This window comes from Electrophorus electricus, chromosome 13 (genome assembly GCF_013358815.1).
Source record: "Electrophorus electricus isolate fEleEle1 chromosome 13, fEleEle1.pri, whole genome shotgun sequence".
Classification (NCBI taxonomy): Eukaryota; Metazoa; Chordata; class Actinopteri; order Gymnotiformes; family Gymnotidae; genus Electrophorus; species Electrophorus electricus.
In genome coordinates this window covers 5,868,289-5,889,391 of record NC_049547.1, presented here as the reverse complement: position 1 = coordinate 5,889,391, position 21,103 = coordinate 5,868,289, and the positions used below count along the sequence as shown (strand labels likewise).

The following is a 21,103-nucleotide window of genomic DNA, read 5'->3' as shown; positions in this document are numbered from 1 at the left end:
CCTATTATGGTCCCATGTCAGAAAAAGATGTGAAGAGACTTGTCTATCAAAACCTTTGATAGTTTCTTTCCTTAGTTGTTTGTTTTGATTCATTTCCTTAAGGTTTGCATTGTATAATTGACCTAAGATCTTAACTGGCACTTTAGACAGTGTTGGAATGGGTACTCCATGCAAAATGGAGGTAGTCTGTCCAGACTTCAGACATTCCTCACCAACCACCCATTTTGAAGCTTGAATTATTAGATCCATTCTATGGTAAAGGCTAAAAGGAAGATGTTATATCTTAAAGCAAGCACACAGGTTCCACACTCAAATAAGACAGGTTAATGCAGTTTAAATAATTTGCTTTTCTTTATTGTAAGATGTTTGGTTCATTGGTTCAGGCTGTCCTCAATGTCATTCAAAGTTAAATCTTACAGGTGTTGCTTTAAATACTCCCTGTCACATCATCAAAACTAACACCAACATAGACCCAGGTGTAGAATTCAGTATAACAAATAAAATCTGTACACATAAACATTTCCACATCCTCAAGGGAAAAGCTTCAAAATGTAGAGAGGCTAATTCATCAATATCTAGTTCAACATGGTGTGATTTAAACTACATTCATTTCTACTGGTGCCATGGTGTAAAGAACATACAAAATGCTTCCCATTTAAAATTTTTGACTCTTCTTCCAACTGTAAATATAACTAACTGTAACTGTTTCGATATCAATGTGTTTAAGGTATTGGATATTATGATTTCAATCTATAACATGTTTTTTCTTATATCTTACCATTATTCCTATCTCTTAATTACTGCCTTTGTGCAATAATACTTGGAAATGATAGATTTATATAAAATGGATATAGTTGAACTCCATGAAGCTGGATTTAAAAGGAACCAGTCTCAGTTGGTTGCTGTGGCTGTCCCTTCTGTCCATCAAGAGGCTTCTCCTGTGTAAGAAACTAGCACACCATACTCCAACAACAGCTCCACTTAGCCCTCCAGCCATGGTCCCCTTTCTTGTGACAGCTTGTCATGGCAAACCTAGTCATATATTAATGCTTCAAGGAGCCATTTTAAGCACAATACCAGCATTAAAATTAAGCCACACACACTCTGAGTTCTGGTACAAATTCTGGTGTACCAGACATAGGAGACACTGGAAGTGTGCCTTCGATCCTGGCATGCTGGTCACAGTGCCAGCTTCCTGGCTCTTCTTATCCCATCCCTGCTCAGGATTATAGACTCTTATGCTACATGTTAAGCTAATTTGTATACTGTCCTAGGCGTCATCAGTGCTACTATTAAACTAGGTGTGAATATGCTTTTCCTAATCAGGTTGTCTAGTGCAAGAGTTGGCCTTTCCCTAGTTGATGTTACAAACTTTCAAGCTGCAACAGCAACTTATTGATGGGGGAGTAAAGCCTCATATGCTAGCAACCATTCCTCATGTCACTGGAGCTTCTATTATAGCAACAAGCTATGTCAGTTGCTTTTTACTATTCTCTTGAAATTTTCACTCAGAATTTCCCAGTTTGTGAACAGAAAATAATCATCTTTTCTGTGGAGTTGTCTCAGGACCTGCTCAGACCCATTCACTCATATTGATGGAATATTACATAAATAATGCAATACAAAATGAAATAAAACACTTAACTAAACTACATACCGAGATAAACGAGGAAAAATTTCAGCACTCACAGCAGATGATACTGTACATAATCATAAATCTATTTATGTAATTGTCTTCATGTTTGTTAAACAATATTAGTCCCTCCCTTGATGAAATAATTCATAAAATGTGGATAGGATTTTTTTGGCATGCTCTTTTAAACCAAGTGCAAAAGGTCCTGTATTCTAAGAAATTCAATCTATAGTTTTTCTTTCATGTGAAACAAGAATGTAGTTTCTACAGGGGCAGCAAGTATAGCACAGTCATTATGGATACCTTAAAAATCTAATAGGTTTTTTTTTTTTAGGTTTAGATAAGTAAAATAGTAATTCAAATCTGTGGGCTAATAAATTTAATTATATAATTAAAAATAAACATTACCTTCTTTCACTTACTGAAAGTTTAATTCAAATAGAGATTAAAATTATTTAAAAATTCATTTATTTCTTAAGTATAAAAACATTTTTAACAATCATTCAAACTATTCCTTATGTATATACCCCAGCAGATCCTGACAATGGTATCTTTCTGCTACAATGTTCATATTCTCAAATGCCTTGATTGTCCAAAGAAGAATCATCACATCAGATAAAAAAGGCCTGCAGATAAAAAGAGACCCCAGAGTTAAAGCCTACCTAATCAATGTCAGCAGCGGCTAACTTCATTCAAGTAATGCACTTCAGAAACTTTATATTGCTAAAAACAGCAATAAAAAGGCAAAATAAAAACTCGAACATCAATCAAGGAAATACTGACTTAAAAACATAAAAGAATAATTTTTTCACATAACCTTAAGCTGGTGGTGTCCTTGTTGTCTTTACATAATACATGTGTTGTCTGCACAAGATGCTTGCTGAAATTTTGCAGCTGAGGTAGTGATGATCCAGTACTCAGTTCCAGAAACCATGTTTTTGGAAAACACTCTGCCACCTGTTGAAAAATACTGAGTTATTCCATAGATTATGTCATTACTATCAAGAAAGATATGCATACAATGGCTGTTAACTTTGTTTATACGCATAGCATCATTACCTTCTTGTATTTCTGTATAATGTGCTTTGGATTGGACTCATTGAGAAGGGTCATCATTAAGTAGCGATTGAGAAGTCTGTCCAGCATCAGGTCCTTCAGATTGTCTTGAGCAACCAAACCATCCCATAATGCCATGTTCCCAAGCAGCTGAAAAATAGGAACATTTATTAGAGGAATTCACATTTTTTGCAGCTGAGCACTAATGTTATCAGATTTCTTTAGTGGTACTTAAAGGTTTTAAAACATAGTCCAAATGAACTTATTGTCACATTCCTACCTAAAATAAGACAAACTAATCACACCAAACATATTAGAATCTGAGGCAAGCATTAAATCTGAGATGGCCCAAAGGCTAACTATGCTCTGAAAACTGCCACATTGCCCATTTACCTAAATGTGCCCCAACTGCTTTGTAAATCATCAGCTGCAAAAAAAAAAAAACCATTGCTAGCGACTCCTTTTATGGCTTCCAGTAATTGACATATCTAATCATCTCAAACAACTTCAAGATGACCTATTTCTTTTATTACTTTAGTCTTATAGTTTCTTTGCTCTTCCCTGAGGTCAGCTTCCTCTTCAACTTGTACATTATTCTTATAGATTCACTCCTGATATTATCTCTGCTTCTAGTGCTTGTGAGGAAACTAAGCTTCCCAAAATCCACAAAGGTGACTATAAGGAATGCTTCTAGCAGGTCTCATGGGTATTTATGTTCTTTTAAGAGCAGAATTGGGATCAATTGGTTTTTGGGTTTCCATGTCTGAGCGGAATATCAGAAGAAAAAGTTCATTACCTTGACAGCACTCCAAAACTGTCGGTTCTGAAACTGGAATTGTGGGGAAGTCTTGTCATCCAAATAGCTGAAAGATGCAAAAACAGAAAAAAGAAGGGAAAACCTGTTAAAAAGGTCCTACAAACAAGACTGATAGTCAAGCAATGGTGGATTTTTGCCTCACATATCTTCTACTGTAGGTTATAATACACGTACTACACAAGTGAACTCCTAGGATCACATGATTATACTTTCATCCTTAAGTAAATTCATCATGTGAATTTCAAAATCTAAACTTCTTCCCCCTCTATTACACATACAACAAACCAGTAACAACTTAATATCTATTTTAATTCTGATACAATGTTATTTCTAGTAAACATTAGTGTTTGAATAACGCAATACTTCAGAAAAAAACAAACAAAATAACAAATGGCCACTTGCATCCTTACATTTTTGGGTAAAGTGGGATGAAGACATCATTATCCACAGCATTCCTCAGTTTATGGACAACAGCCTCCATAAAAGCCTGAAGGGATATCGTAAAACATCTCAAACAAACCACATTTAATTTTCCACTGAAAGCCATTTATGAACTTATATTTATATAGCACCTTTCAAGGAAACCAAGATCACTTTACAATTAACACACACAGCTTTTATGTCCAGTTACACGCCAGTGAAAAGCAAAACTCAAAACCGGAAACCTCAAAGCACACTCTCAACTGGAAAACTCAGCCTCCTGGAGGATTGAATCAGGTGCAGGGAGGGGAGAGAGGACAACACCCAGAATAGAGCACCATCCACCACTGAGCATGCAGACACAATCATTCAAACACACACACAGAAACACACACACACACACACACACACACACACACACACACACACACACACACAACTTTAGGCAAACAGACAAACAATCCACACACCAGGACAATTTATGTGGGATAGCATTCACCAAACCTCTATGTTTTTTTGGAGTGTGGGAGGAAACCAGAGACCCCAAAGGAAACCCACACCAGATAGACTCAAACCAGAGACACCAATGCAACTGTGGTAATCACCAAGCCACCATACTGCCCATTTAATTTATTTACTGCAGAAAAATACCTTGACTGGCTTGCTTTGTTCACCATCAAAAACAGAGTAATCCTCCTGTATCCTGTTACAAAGTGATGTGAGACACTGAGACTGTTGCAAAGACATGGGGTCCCACACTAGCTCCACAAACCCTATGGAACATATTAAGGAAAGTACTGGATTAAGAATTAAGAAATAATTAAATAATAATGAATTTAAAAGTAATTAAGAATTATGCAAACAGTTGTATAACAGTAGCCAATATGATGATCTCTGTATATTCAGTCATATAGAATGCAATTGACCTGCTAGATTCATTTTAAACTAGGTATATCACTTTCTGATCAATTAATATATTTATATAAATGTTTTAAAGGAATATAACAACTGATGCACACAAATACAAATTAATAATGGAATTTCACAATTAAGCTCAAATGTGTTATGTACAGTCATGGCCAAAAGGTTTTGAGACAAATTTTGGTTTTCATAAAGTCTGCGGCTTCAGTGTTTTTACATCTTTTTGTGTGATGTTTCTAAGGTATACTGAAGAACAATTATAAGTATTTCATAGGTTTTTTTTCACTTTTATTGACAAATACATTTATTGACAAATTTTAGAAAGACTCGATATTTACAGTGTTGACCCTTCTTTTTCAAGTCTTCTGCCATTCACATGCTGGATATCAGCTTCTGGGCCAAATCCTGTCTGATGGCACCCCATTTTTGCCTAAATCAGTGCTTGGAGTTGATCACAGTTTCTATGTTTGTTCATCATCTTTTTGAGGATTGACCACAGGTTCTCAAAGGGATTGAGATCTGGGGAGTTTTACTGGATATGGACCCAAAATTTCAATGTTTTGTTCACTGAGCCATTACTTTTGCCTTGTGACATGGTGCTCCATCATGCTGAAAAAAAGCAGTGTTCACCAAATTGCTCCTGGGTCATTGGGAGAAATTGCTTTTGGAGGATACCATTTCTTATTCATTTCACTGTTCTTAGCCAAAGTTGAGTGTGTGCCCACTCCCTTGGATAAGAAGCAACCCCACAGATGAATAGTCTCAGGATGCTTTACTGTTGGCATGATACAGGTAGCACTTACCTTTTCTTCTCTGGACAATCATTTTTCCAGCTTAGCCAAACAGTCTGAAGAGAAAGAAAAAAATAACTTTACCCCAGGCCTCTGCAGGTAAAGTGCATTCTGTCTTTGATGTTTTTCTTGGAGAGAAGTGGCTTCTTTGCTGCCCTTCTTGACACCAGGCCATCCTCCAAAAGCCTTCCCCTCTCTGTGCGTGCAGATGCAGTGTCATCTGCCTGCTGCCATTACTGAGCAACCTCTTGGAGCTGAATCCTCTTTAGGAGATGGTCCTGGCACTTGCTGGACTTTCTTGGGCAACCTGAAGGCTTCTTCACCGCAACCTCTCTCCTTGAAGTTCTTGATGATCCGATAAATGGTTGATTTAATTATAATCTTAGAAGCAACAAGATCCTTGCCTGTGAAGCCCTACTGATGCAAAGCAATGATGACTGCACGTTTTCTTCTGTTAACCATGCTTACCTCCAAGGAGACAATGATTTCAAGCACCACCCCCTTTTAAAGCAACCTGTCTGCTCTTCTAATTCAGTCAGCATGACAGAATGATAGGAGCTTCCTTGTTCTAATTAACACTTTCTCCTGAGCTAACAAGAAGATCACTGAAATTATGTTAGCAGGTTATTTTGTGGCAGGACTGAAATGCAGTAGAAATGGGTTTGTGGTGATTAAGGAATCTGATCACTCTTCACAAACTAGAGTTAATGTAAATTGCCGCCATTAAAACTGAAAATGCAAACCTTGTGAAAACCAAAATTTGTGTCAGTTCAAAACTTTTGGACATGACTGTAAAAATATTTCATCACAATTAGAACTTCTCTTATACCTAAATGAGAAATGAGGTGTTCACCTTGGACTTTGGGAAGGACGGTCTTTTCTATGATAGCTGGCAATGTCTTCTGATCAGCATTGTCAGACTCTTCATAGCCTTGTCCGTGACAGAACTTCTCCACAGCAGAGTACCATGGCAGCGCCTCAAAATCTTCACCCTCTACCTAGAAATTTTCAGAATCCACATATCCAACAAACAGCAATGGGAAAAAATATTCAATAAAATATCGCTTAGTTTTCAAATGAATTCTGCATGCAACATACTTTGAGAGGATTCCAGCCAATAAGCTGGTGTCGTATCAGAGGTGCTAGTAGTTTGGGAAGGCACAGACTAATGTAGGCACTGGTGTAGGACTCTGGAAAGGAATAACGCCACTCTTCAAACCGGTTTAGGATTTTCTGTACATCAGAGAAGTCCTCCTGAACATCAGCAAAAATTTCCTGAGATCTCTTCAATATGTCAGCTGGGGAATAGTAAAAAGATGTGATGTTTGTATTTGTTGGGATACAACAACGGGTTTTATTTTTACATAAATTTCATGACCTGAATATAAGGTATTGTGTAATCTTCCTCTCAGTAGACATGATCAACTTCCCACACTACATGTGTGGAATCCAGAATATTATTAGATGATCTTGCAGCGTGAGGAAATGCATTAAAACGTCTTACCTCTTTTGTGCTGCAACTGAGCCTCCTGCTCTGCTGCTGGTTCCCAGTCAGGTGGGACACTTCCACTATCTTCCTCTAAGACCTCACTGGAACATGATCAAAGATGGGCCAATATTTCAGAGGAGAATATGTACAAAGCCCAGATACTAGTATACTGTTTTGCAAATGCTTTCAAATCAGTATTGACTTCTGCTTTCAACAAGCTACCTTTTTTCTACCATGTTGAATCCTGTCTTACCTGTCCTTAGCTGTTTCAGTCTTTCCCAGTGCCCCCCTGTTACTGTTGGTATCAGCACCATCTACAACAAATTAAAAATAGATAGGACAACTGCATGGGTGATTTCCTAATGTAAGATGAGAAGCACTGATGTTCCCAATTTTAACTTGCAACTTCAGTAACAGACAAATTAATTAGTCATTATAAAACTCATTAAGAAGATTTTTTGTTTGTTTGTTTTACATGAAACAGATTTGTAATGTAATCATCAACCTACAGGTTAACCGCTGGAGCCATGTAGACTCCTCTTGCAGTTCTCCTCTCCTTTGTGACAACAGCACCTCTGCCTGGTCAATATACATAACGTGCATGTCCAGTTCCACTGAGTTTATGGAGGGCATCTGAGAAATGACATGTTGCGTTAAGAGCTAACTGAATATTCAATAATTTTGCCATGATGGAGGTTTGATGACAAATCTATTCACACATCCTGTCAAACTGATATGTGTAAATCTGGATAAGAACGTCACATTTACATAAGAATGTAAACATATTCAACACTTGGGAGCAATAGAAGGTCAGCTAAGGAGTAGTGATGAATTCTAAACCAAGGAGGTTTTCCTGACCTTCTCGGTCAAACACTCCAGCAGGTTCTGGGAGAAGACCCTCATGTGGCGGTAGAAGTGCAGCTGCTGGTCAGCTCTGTGGTTCTCTAGGCTGGCTAGGCAGCTTTGGGCACCCTCTATGTCCAGCTGCATCTTCCTGAGTTCAGCCTCCCGTGCCCTGTGGACCTCCTTTAGAGATTCCAACCTAGACAAGTACAAAGAAATATAGAAATATTTGGATATTGTCTATCTGCAGTAGAACAATCCAGAATGCTAAATTTCTGTGTGAAATTCTACATTATTTCTTCCTCCACACCCTCATAATATAGTAATGTCTTTCTCTGGCTTGTGAAATATGCAAACATGTTGCTCATGGTTAGACCTTAACCAAGAAATGACAAAACACCATGTCAGCTAAGCAAGTTTAGAATTCACTTATGATTGTAAGTATGATTAATAAGCATGTTCTACTTTTTGAAGGACTTAGTTTTTAAGAACCAAAAAAAAAAAAAAAATCATGCCAGTGAGTCATTATTCACTCATTGGGAAATGTTTTTTTTTTTGTTTGTTTTTTTTACTGACAGTTATGAAATAATCTGAAGAGCAGTTCATGGAAAATGTACACATTTAATAACTAAACAACAAAGGAGGGTTTTTCCTCTGCCACAATGTTATCCTCTGCCTTTCAACCAATGAATTCCTCTATGCATGTTTAATTATCTATATACAGCCTGCACAGCCTTTCAATGTAGTATCATTGACTCCATTCATTTATGACACTGGTCATTCATTCATTTTCATCTTGTGTTGTAGATTTGCTATGCACGTTATTGCCATTTCTACATTATGTACTGTTATTCTTGCCATTCCTATTTACACTATATACATTGCTGTTTGCACTTCTAGTTAGATGCTAACCGCCTTGTAGTTGTAGCTAATGACAGAATTAAACGTAATCTAATCTAATATTATATGGTCAAGATAGTATTTAAAAGACTTACTTTCCAATAATTCTCTTCTTTATGATATCAATGCTGATTGGTGGGAGTGTCTCAGGGATATCAAGCATTTTCTTTTGCCTGAGAGGCTTGAAATCACCTCTGCTTTGCATCTGAAGACGAAAATGAAGGCAATAAAACATATCTGCCCTTCAGTTCTTTATTTTTTTTTTTAATAACTTAGTTATATATTAAAAATGTCATCTTTCACCTGGTGTCTTTTAATTCCTTTCCCTATTTGCTGTTCTTCCCAGAGATGTTGGTCCTCCTCCTGCCTATCAGAGCAATCATCCTCATTCCCACCTATAGAGAAACTTAAGCACTGAATGGGACAGCTAATAACACAGATATTAAGAAATCTTTATAAATCCCAGAATCCCTTATAAATCTAATTCATGTAGCAATTAGCTATGACAGAACACCTGAAAACACTGGATGCTTAGGCCTGTATCTTTTGAGTTGTGAAGGTAGTGAGGGTGTAGAATTACCAATTTCCTCAGCCATTTGCTCTCGTAGTGTTTTGGGTTTGGGTGCAAACTGAATTCTACGCTCATTATCATCTGACTCATCATGGCTGTCACATTCAAGATCACTCTGGTCCTCTTCTCCATCTCCAGTGTCCAGGGTGCTTTTCTCGTCCCCTTCCAATGGGATGTAATCTCTCTGGGCCCTGGCTCTCCTCCTCTGCTCTTTAGCTGCATGGATTATCTTGGCATCGGGGATGTTATCTGCATAGGAGGACATGCCATGATAAGCTATTTAATTTATCTACGGTTCAACACCCAACGCACCAGTGGTATTGGATTCAGTTTACCTGTCTGAGATTTGAAAGAGCTTGGAGTTGTAGAGCTTGTTTCACTGTCACTGTCTGGGTGCATGTCCTCAGCAGAACTACCAACACTGCTATTAGAGTGTTCAGTAAAAGCAACTTCTTTTGCACCTAAAAAGGTGATTGTACATTATACATAAAGAAAGCAAAAAGGCGACTTCTGTATATATGCCAACTTCGGTTACTGGCTTTAATATGCAGTACCTTGTGAACGTGTCAACTTGACGGGCGATTCTTCTTTTTTGCGAGCCTGGAAAACCACAGCTTTGTTGCTAGACCTTTTCAATTTGAAATCGCATTCCTCAGTACCTGTAAAGGAAAGGTTGCATATGTGGATATACATAAAATTACAACTGTGACTAAGAGATAAATCTCCGCCTATAGCCAACAGTTTCTATCTATAGATTTCAATTTGAAAGCCAGAAGAGGCTTATACTCACCATCTTTCTCATTGAGAAAACTGAGGGTATTACACTTGGACGATACTTTACTACGTTTTGCTTGAAATTTGCAAGTGGTAGGTTCCTTTGGGTCTTCTGCACCACTAGAATCCGACTTAACATCTTGGCGTGGCGGTGTTGCATTTGGTTTAGAGCTACATGAAATCCCTCTTCGGGGTTCATATGATTGCTTTGAGCTGTCGACCGAAGTGTCTGTTTCGTTCCTTCCGCCATATCCGTTTTCGTTTTCATCTTCTTCACTGGATTCATCTTTTCTTTGTCTAAAATTTCTCCTTACTTTTTTGTTAAACATTCTTCAAGATAGGTTAACGCTAGACAGCTAGCTACAAATTCGAACGCGAAAACAATGTGTTTCCACTTCCGAGTTAAGACGCGAAATTTCAACTTCAAAATAAAAGTACTCTCACCTCCTATTGGCACACATCTGGTTATTTATATTTAATTTAAGGGACTGTGGTATATGAATTTACTTTAGTTTCATACAAACCAATTAATTGTGAGAGGTATAAATTGGTTCAAAAAAGGACATATAAATTTTGGTAGGATCTTGGATTATTTTTTATCAACCTACACTCCCATCAGTTTCAGTACAATACTTTGTCTGCTATCACATCTGAATGTCAATAAACAACACTCAACAACCACTTTATTAGAAATACCTAGTGGTCGTATAGTTAGTAATTACATCTCATCTGTTGACATGCATACTTTGTGCTAGGTATCCTTCCACTTTTCAACACTGGAATTCAACACAGAATTGCTGTCAACTGGATTATTTGGCAGACACCTCTTCACACAGGAGTGACTAATATGTAATTGACATTTACACTGACGTAAAAACTCAACACCCAATATACTCAAACCAGCAGAGCTGGGAGGGTTACATTAAAAATGTATTCTGTTAGATTACTGATGACCTATTTAAATGTATCTGTAAACGAGTTCAAAATACCATTATATTAAAGCAGCAATCTGATTGGTTTTCTGTTATTTTTGTATTACTCTTTGACCCATTAATTCTCAATTAATTTTGGAATACTGGCTCCCTACAGTGCCAACCAGCATTGTCACAAAATAAAACCTCTCACAAGCTCCTTTACTTTCTCTGAACAACCAACTTATGAACAACTCAGATGTGTAAACGTTGGCCATTTTCAACACGTACCTTCCCCAGCAGTCCAGCATTGCCAAGAAAGCCCTTTACCCCAGAATGTCCAATCCCTACAGTCCTGTCACATAGGTAGGCTCCACCGGTGTAATTATCAATAGTTATAATGTATTAGCATCGGTGAGAACAAAGTTCTTCATATTCAAAAGTCACGTTGTAAATTGCAATGAAATCCTGCTAGTAATCACCATTTTAAAAAAGGTTTTAAAATCCCCCCCAGGGGTTACAGCTGCAATATAATGCAGTTAGAAAAAAAAAAAAAGAAGGAAAAAAAAGTAGTCTGTCACTGAGAGCCTGTCACATAACATAGTGGTTAATGTGCATACTTCTATAAGTATGGTTAATAGACAGAATGACGTACAGGCTTTGAACATTCCAAGGTCTGTAAATTAGGCTTACAGGTTGACATTACAGCATTATCGCACATAAGATACAAGTATGTTTTAATCAGTACGATCAATATACAGATGCTTTGGCAACCAGAGAAAAAGAGATTAAACTTTAATACATCTTTTGAGAATGGAGGAGGAACTGTAAGAGGTTTAACATATTCAATTTCAAAATAATGTGCCATTACCACTTGCAATCAAATTACAGCCACCAGATTTCAAATTTCAATAATACGAATTTCACCCCACCACCATTTGCTGACAAATTGTGCATGGAAACAGTCTGAAATTGTATACATATAAAATATGGGAGATGTACCTCAAAGTGGAAAATGAATGCAGGTGCAAGGCAAGGTGTTTTTAATACTCATTCCTCTCACTATTTTTCCTTTACTAGGTATACTAGACACTCACCAGGGGGAGATGAAGGGACAAATAAAGCACATACTGACAGAATTCAATAAATAGAATGCTGACCATGACCAAAATATTAACTCGCATATATAAATTCATTTGGGAATTATTAGGAACAGAACCCCCCTCCTGCAGCTTCAAACAAAAGTTTGGTTTATAAAATGTAATTTTTATTCATGTTACATAAGTGTTACACAGGGAATAAAACATCCACAAGGCTTTTGGAGACTACAATTGATTAGCAAAACACAATAGTGGTCCAAAATTTACTCTGATCTCACTGGACAACCACACCCTCACATGTGCACAATTCTGCAAAGGGAAAAAAAAACAAACAAAACAAAACAAAACAAAAAAAACCAAAAAAAAAAAAACCCCCAGAACTTGCTCTCGGCATGTATGCCGATTCCCATTCTAGCGTTCATTGACAAGGACATGCATGGATATTACCTCATTCAACTTCCACATATTAATTTCTTAAGTGCCAAACTAGTTTCTTCTTTCTCTCCGATTCATGTTTTTGATGAAACATGTCTTCCCTAACACAGGGGATGTTAGCTTTCAATTTGAACAGCTATAAAAGCAAAAAATAAAAACATCCTGTGCAACAGCATGTCCAGTAGTGAAGAGTTGTAGAGATACCAATAAAGAGATCACACTTTTTCACATACACTAAATAAGCAAGATTAAACTATAAAATTCAGTTCTATTTAAATGTGACATTATGCCCTGCTGAACACTGATTCCCAAGTACTGTGAAACTGTGTCACCAGTTTGAGACAAAGAGTTCCGTCAATGGTAGTAGTATTACTACAAACAATCGTTATACATTTCCTCAATATTCTACTTTAAGTTCTAAATTTTAGCTTTCAAGTCCTCCCCATTATGAACTGACAAGATACCATGGCAACATTAATGGCATTATGAAAATGACTGAGTAAATATTTTTATCAAACACTGAGGAAAACACATCTGATGGCATCCACAAACTACACGTTTGTCCTCCTAAAACCTAGGGGTTTAAATCCCAACTCTCAATATTACTTACTTTTGGGTTCTTCTGCTTCCACATTAAGAGCATTTTAAATCAAGAGGACCATCTCTTCAATGGCATGACCCAGAAATTATGGCAGCACTGAGGTGCAACAGACATGGTGGTGGCTGAATACAGTAGGTGAGAACTCTCATCTAATATTTAAATATTCCCGCAACAAGAATTAAAGATATGAACTGGGAAAAATATCTAACAAAATGCATTTCCTTAATTTTTCATTCATCATCATCTTTTTTTTTAAACTAAAGAAAGATTATTTTGGTATAAAATGAAGCTAATAATACTTTTCTACAGCAGAGACAGCACATAACAGAAGGCCATGATGAACACAAGCCAAAAAGTGGAGATTCTTCCTTATCAATTAACATCTTTTTCATTCAAAAGCTGCACTGACAAAAGACTAAATAATTGGACTTTGTTTCCATAAACAGTTTTTGAATAATGATTTTACTTTACTAGGAGAATTTTAAAAGGCAGGGCAATAAAGAATGGAGATGTGTAAAAAGATTTCGTCCCAATGTCCCCAACATCCCCCCCCCTCCCCCCACCGAAAGCGCTTTAGTTTTCTCCACCTTCACCACACTCTCCCTCATCCGCTGCATTGTCAGACGTCCATAACTATGGGAAGGAAAGAAAGGCATCAGTCAACTGGTTGCAAAGATTGGAGCACATTTTAATTCAACTCAGGGATATATTTGACTTTTACATTCTTGACAAAAACACAAACCAGAGATTGAGAAGACAAATGACCTTAAATAAAAATCAACTGATTGTCAAAGCCTGGTCCCTACTCTCACAAGTGACAGCTACAAAACTACCAGTTTCATGATAAGGAAAGGTTGTTTGTATGAGTTAATACGCAGCAACTGTTTTTACAAAGGTCAGGGATGCATCAACCAACCCTTAGAATTTAACATTTTATTTATTTATTTTTTTACAAATCAGTAAATTCTGAATGATTATTACATGTACAAAGTAACAGGGAAACTTTTGTACTGGGAGAAGGGTTTACTTACTGTAAGGTTGTCTCTTAACAGCTGCATGATAAGGGTGCTGTCTTTGTAAGACTCTTCATTCAGTGTATCAAGCTCTGCAATGGCTTCATCAAATGCCTGCATGCAAACCACATCTAATGTAAAGCCTCTTGACAGATGCAAGACAGAAACCTACTGCTGGGCTGTGCATACCTGCTTGGCAAGGGAGCAGGCCTTTTCTGGGGAGTTGAGGATCTCATAGAAGAAGACAGAGAAGTTGAGGGCCAGGCCTAGGCGGATGGGGTGTGTTGGCTGCATCTCAGTCTTGCTGATATCAAACGCTTCCTGGTAGGCATGCTCAGAGTTGTCTATAGTGGCTGGAGGAGGAAGAGAGGAGGAGGGAAAAAAAAAGAAAAAAAAAAAAAAAGTCATTCATAGCCTTCAATACAGTGGATTAATATTATGACGATAAAGACAAAACTACCAATTGGGAGAAAACAAACAGTCAGACTACAGCACACTTCAAGCCACTATTCCACAAATGTTCCCTTAAAATGTTCTGGAGCCAATTAATCCAAAAGGTAGGGACTGCAGGGAGGCACACACAAAAAAAAAAAAAAAAAGAGAAAATTTAAAGCCATCTGCTTCTAAGCCAGAAGATGACCTTTCACTCCTAAAGTTAGTTTTAAAGAGCTGTACTTGGTTCAACACTCAGTCTACAGTCCTGTAGATCCCCTGCAGTACATACACATACCCTGCAGCTCAAGTACAAAAAAAAAGGTGTCTTACTTTTCCTGTCATCTCCAGCTGCCACTTCAGCAAGGTATCTGTAGTAGTCTCCCTTCATCTTCAGGTAAAAGACCTTGCTTTCAGAGTTTGAGGAATTTTCAATTAAATATTTGCTCAACAGCTCCTACAGGGAGAGATACAAAAGATTCAATTACATTTCTACTATGCCAACATGTCTAGTAGAAAGCCTTAATTGAAATGACACACAAATGAGTGTTTTGCAGACGCACATAACACTACAATTGTCTTATGCTGTGGCCAAACAGCACCACCTCCACCCACCCTGGCTGTGACCCAGCTTCTGTCCCAGATCTAGAAGCACTTCATCCTTCTGGCCCTTTGCAAAGACCATGCAAACTGGCTTCAGGCCAGCTTCAGTGCTCAAACATACATTGCCAGGGTTTGGTATATTCCTCATTCAGGAAGTGTGTGTATAACATGTCTGTGCTAGTGTTGGACTTTCTGTGCACGCTTCAAAAATGAAATTATGCAACAATTTAATTTATTGGCAATAAATTGCAAACCTTTCCACAAGGTTTGCAGATGGGGGTATATGAACAAGGAGACATTATTTAGGAGGGTAGATGTTGCATTTTGCTAAGCTGTTTTTTGTGCATCTCTTCATCAGCAGTGCTCTATATTCTCATTTAGTGCTAAACATTCCCACTGAAGGCATTGGGGGGCAGGTTTACTGCTCAGACTTGCATTAGCGACCATGCCAGTCTGTCTTAGCCTTGGGCTGTCTGTTAATCTCATATGTAACAGTGGTTTAAAAGCTGCTGTTTTTGCACCGTGACCGTGTTCTTTCACTACTTAGGGGACAGGAAAATTAGTAAATGCACCGAAGTAACCTGCATGTAATAAGCTGCCCCATCACGTACCCTGCAGACACTGTGGAAAAAAAATCCATTAACAATATATTCACTGTTAGCAACACGCAAGAGCCAAGTGTCAAAACACACAGACAAGTCCTCGGGGTGGGGTGGGGAATATATTTAGACCTGTTCCATCATGCTTGTTTTGCACAGTGGAGTCCAGGAGGCTTGCCACGAGTCTTCCTTCATTCTTTGCATTCATAGGATAGTGGGCGGACAGAGATGGCAGTCACGGGTAGCCGTGGCCCAGAGAGGAACAGCAGCAATGCTCAGGGAACTGCTCACATCTCTGGCCACCAGCTCAGAATCTCAAACTGGACTCTAACTGCTATGGTCACACACTGGTTTGGAGAGTAGTGCCTCTTTACTGTCTCATTAGCTGGTTTCAGTGGAAACCCTTTTTGTAAGGCTGTCTGTCTCAGTCAGGTGTAGGAAGGTACATTTTATTGCTGACTGCTTCAGCTTCACCATACTCAGTAATTCAGTATCAGAGACTCAGAATTTGGTTGGGATCCTTAAGATCTGGGGCTCTAGACCAGCTCCTGCAACTTGGCAAGATGGCCCTCCAGGGGATCAGCTCTTATAAACTGTATTTAAATGCTGGTTGCTGACACCAGTCAGCTGTCAATATGCACCAATGTCTACCATGGAGCATTGGAACATTCTGCAAAGGCTTTACTCAGGCAGCACTTAGTGGGTGAGGGAGGGGTGAAGACATGTGGCAGGCTGTCTGAACATTAGGAGGGTGTGGACTGGCCTTCTCCCAGAGCAAACACTAAGGGCGAGTCAGGGACACACCCTGCAGGCCTCAGAAAGCAGTGACCTCGCCGTCCTCAACCAAAGGCATGAGGAGGAATGGCCAGTGTTAGTCCAGTTCCTCTGAAGTGGATGAGGTCACTGGAAAGGGTAAACCACATGCAACATTCCAATCTACACAATGGACTCTCTTGTGGCATGTTCAAGAGACATAACCAGACTACCGACAAAACTCTAAGCAGTTCACTTCCATCTTCTGAATAATACGTTACTTAATTGTTACAGTGATCCTGGTGAGTCATGCACTAGATCTACCAGCTTTGATTCTGTAGAGCCATGTGCACTCTAGTTCAATAATTCAAATCAGTCCAGTCTTTTGAACCAGTGTTTAACATTCACATGGTATCATACTTAATCTGACATACATTTCCCCTGAACACACCCACAAAACCCATAAGCACAACCCCCCCCCCCCAAAAAAAACAACACTTTAGCCATTTACAGATTACTGTTATTTACAACTGCTTAACAGATTTTTAAAAAACAATGGTGTTTCACACAGTCTAATATATGGCAACTCTACTTCTAAAATAGAATTACATTCAAGAACTCTGGAACATGCCACTTGATCTCCCTCATTCACAAATGAATATTAACAATATTAGTCCTATAGCCTTTAGAAAAAAGTGTGCACCTTGAGAACGAAGGTTCTTTTTTTGCAATGTTTATTTTTGCTAGCATTGACCCGATTTTCTCAACTGAATCTTGTTAAATAGGCCCATGACACTAAATATGACAGATGTTACAATGCAGCTAAATGACTCCAAGACAAGAAAGGACAAGCTCTGCTTAAATTAGACATTACTCTCAAGTGAGTGGCAAAAACTGGGCTGCTCTTACCTCACAAAAATGAGGACACTTCTTTTGTCACACACACACACTCACTCACGTAAGCAGGGCAAAGAGATACAGAAGTGCTGAGCATCTTCAAACACTAGCCACATAACACCACTGTAAAGGCCTACCACTGTCACCAGAGAGATCACTTCACTCACCCCAATTCAGAAAATTGGTCATCCAAAGATTTACTAAGAGGACAGAATAATTTAAAATTACTCACACACACACACACACACTTTGCTTACCAGTACATCATGGCAAATTTCTTTGAGTTCAGACTCCACTTTCTCCCGATACTCTTTTACCATCTGAAGCTTCTTATCATTTCCATCGGTCTTCTGCTCAATGCTGGATATGACCCTCCAGGCTGATCTTCGAGCACCCACCACATTCTTATAGGCAACGGACAGTAGGTTCCTCTCCTCGTTCGACAGTTCGGTGCCGGCCTCGGTAACTTCTTTCATGGCTGCAGCCATGTCATCATAACGCTCAGCTTGCTCTGCCAGCTTGGCCTTCTGAATAAGCTCTGTTCTATCCATCCTGTGTTTGTGTTCTTTGTTTTTGTGTATGCTTTTTGCAACAGAAGTCTTTGGGCCACAAAAGCCTAACAAACGCTTGGGAGCGTCAAAGTAATCTAACAGTTGATTAATCAAATGATGGGAGTGGACAGAGTTCCTCCTTAGTCTTCAAAGGAGCTGAAGATTTAAGAAAGAAGTTAGTTACTCTGAGGTTCAGCGAAATCACAACAGGTTTAATTGTGTACCTTTTGGGTTAAAACCCAGAGCATGTTTCAATCAACATTATACTCAACCCTACACCACACAATGGATATTTTTCTCACATCACATCTCAGTAAATGCACAAAAAGACTTAAATGTCAACACATACAGAGAAAACCAATTAGCAGCCACTGTCGACTGAGATGGTTAGGCTAAGAAGCACTGTATGGTCCCTTCCTTGCAGCGTAAAGCAGGATAAAAGCATCAGTATCACAAAGTAAACCAAGTATATCTAATCCTGGATGAACAACTCTGAACCAGGAGATGCTACACTGCCCTGCAATTCAACTCAGTCAGCTCCATAATCTTACAAACCTGAACTTAATAGCCAAATTATTGTGCAGTGCTTGGGTTTAGGTCAGAATTAAACTGCTTCTAGTACGTCCAAGAGCTAGAATGACAGTTGCTTACATCTTACGGGCTTAAATGTGGAACCGTTGATACAAATCGAAGACTTGCCAAGACACCTACCTCCTGCCACCGCCAACACACACAAAAAGTAACCTTAGAAGCAAGTAAAAAAAGGCTTCGACATAGATAAAACAGAGCCATGTTAGCTAGTCACTTCTTTTACATCATTCCACCACTGAAAGATTTATTTTTATTATAATTATCAACTACTCATTCTAAATAACAAGAAAGCCATTTCGGTATTTCCTGTACAACATATATAGTTCGCTACGATAAGCAACGTCTAGACATCGAGAATAAGGCATGGGTATTTGAAGTCGTGTGAAATGTACAAGATACACAAAATTAAAGTATGACACTTTTCAGTCAAAAGAATGATGTTTTCGCCCGCTTTGCTACAGCAACTAACGTAACAAATTAACATCACTAAATTTTATTAAAGGTATGTGACGTGCACCGTAGAAGAGGGATCCCTTAAAAACTGGATAAGCTACAAGACCACAACTTCTTGTTTATTCCCCCATATTTTGATTAGGCGAAATTTTTGCCCTTCATGACTGAAAACAGATAGGTTCGTATCGATTCATATCTTTATATGAACCTTTCTATACAACCTTCTTAACCATCGAAATTTTAGCTAGCTAGCGTTAGCTATAATGAACCCAGACTGCTACACTCCCGTTACGGATGCCGTCGCAACAACGCCTAATACCCTGGATAGACAGCAATTTCATGGTTTTTTTACACAGCACATAAAATGTTAATTGTCTAGTTTACGATCTCCAACGGTACGAGTCTCCTGTCAAACAAATAGGTTTCGTGGTTCTTATCTTAAGATATTATAATCCATTTTTCGTCATTTTCTAAATGTTAAACACGTTAGCTAGCTAGCTATTTGTCCTGCATAGCCTTTCTACCTAGCTAACGTTAGCTATTGTTTTGAACTAACTAGCTGCTAGCTAGCCAGTGGACTTCGACAGCAAGCAGATAGCTTGCTAGTTAGCTAACCTAGGTTAGCTACAATGATTGTCTTGAAAGATCCCTCACTGGCTGGTTTGCATAGATAATTAGATAGCTAATAAGTTAACTAACCTAGTTATCTAATAAGCTAATCAGTCAGCTAGGTTAGGTAACTAGACACATCAAGTGCCATCTAGCTATTTGGTTACCATAAGTTTACTTACTTTAGCTAAGTAACATTAACGGCAATCACTTTACTCATGAACAATAAACAATGTAACAAACATTGTAACACACTGATGGTCTTGTTAGCAATATCGTGTGGTCGACAGGAGGCTTTCAATTTCATTGTTAACCACCCATGTAAGATAGCTAACCTAACCTATCTTACTAACAACCGCCCTATGATGATGTTTCATGCTAAATTAGCTAGCTAATCTAGCTATTATACCTATTAAAAACCCATATATATAATAACATATGAATTATTTAGAGGATTCTTAGCTATAGAACACGATTAATAGAAACCAAACCTCGGAAGTGATGATATCGGCACCACCGGATTGATCCTTTTCAGACCTGGATGGATTAAAAAAAAAATGCAAGTCAGCATCAACCGAAAATGCTACTGTAGGACGTCGCGATACCTAACATCTTCCCCAATCAAGACCAAGATTCCCACCCTTTTACTCGCTATTGTTCAAAATATTGTCCAGTAGATATTTAGCGCGGGGTGTGGGGGTGGATACTAGGACTCAAGTTCGATTGGCCCGAAGGCTGCGACTATGGGCACGGGGTTTCCTCCAATTACAGCAAGGGAAAAGACGTCACTATTGCTATGGTGATCCCCCTCCTCTTCTCTCCAGCATCATCAGCATCCCGAAGCCACCAGATTGGGTCGAAATACTCTTCTTTCTAAGACCTTTATCATTTAATATTTGAAATGAAGCTGGATTTACCTGTGAGGAACCTCTCTTGGATGCTGTGTAGATAGACATATACATATGCATCAAAGTTACACTGACTTTTTAGGGCTGTAAAATGGCTTTACTTGGTTTGGAGCAAGCAGAAATTTTGAAATTAATAATTTAATTATTTACATATTAATTGTGGTACCCTTTCAACCTGGACCTCATTTACAAGGCCCAGAGGATCAGGAACCAATTGAGAACAATTCCCAATAATTACTTAGTATGTCATTGAAGTGGGAAGTAAGAGAAGAAACACCTGTAGCATGTGCAGTGTATTCTGGTTGTAATGGAGTGCTTTTCCATTCAGGGGAATGGATGGGGGCTGAAGGAGAAGGAGAGCGAGTCATGAGCATAAAGTGGCTCATGTGGGCTCGGTAGGCTTTTGTGCTCTCACACACAGTGAGGCATTGT

The 21,103-nt window shown here is 38.5% G+C and overlaps 2 protein-coding genes across 2 annotated transcripts; both read right to left on the bottom strand.

The window, feature by feature from the left end:
• Positions 1-338: 338 nt before the first annotated feature.
• gcfc2 (GC-rich sequence DNA-binding factor 2) lies at positions 339-10,587 on the bottom strand. Its single transcript, XM_027014050.2, has 18 exons — positions 10,232-10,587; positions 9,996-10,100; positions 9,777-9,902; positions 9,451-9,690; positions 9,174-9,265; positions 8,966-9,075; positions 7,986-8,169; positions 7,637-7,760; positions 7,381-7,441; positions 7,143-7,228; positions 6,737-6,936; positions 6,492-6,636; positions 4,578-4,699; positions 3,917-3,993; positions 3,486-3,552; positions 2,693-2,839; positions 2,451-2,590; positions 339-2,259 (listed from the first exon to the last, which is right to left on the bottom strand). The coding sequence occupies exons 1-18, from the start codon at positions 10,542-10,544 to the stop codon at positions 2,142-2,144; spliced, it is 2,457 nt and encodes an 818-aa protein (XP_026869851.2). The 5' UTR covers positions 10,545-10,587; the 3' UTR covers positions 339-2,141.
• A 1,784-nt stretch (positions 10,588-12,371) lies between these two features.
• On the bottom strand, positions 12,372-20,434 carry ywhaqb (tyrosine 3-monooxygenase/tryptophan 5-monooxygenase activation protein, theta polypeptide b). The gene is made up of 6 exons (XM_027014051.2): positions 20,255-20,434; positions 17,817-18,266; positions 15,041-15,164; positions 14,465-14,628; positions 14,294-14,389; positions 12,372-13,895 (listed from the first exon to the last, which is right to left on the bottom strand). Exons 2-6 carry the CDS (start codon positions 18,108-18,110, stop codon positions 13,836-13,838), a joined length of 738 nt encoding a protein of 245 aa, XP_026869852.1. The 5' UTR covers positions 18,111-18,266; positions 20,255-20,434; the 3' UTR covers positions 12,372-13,835.
• Positions 20,435-21,103: the final 669 nt, after the last annotated feature.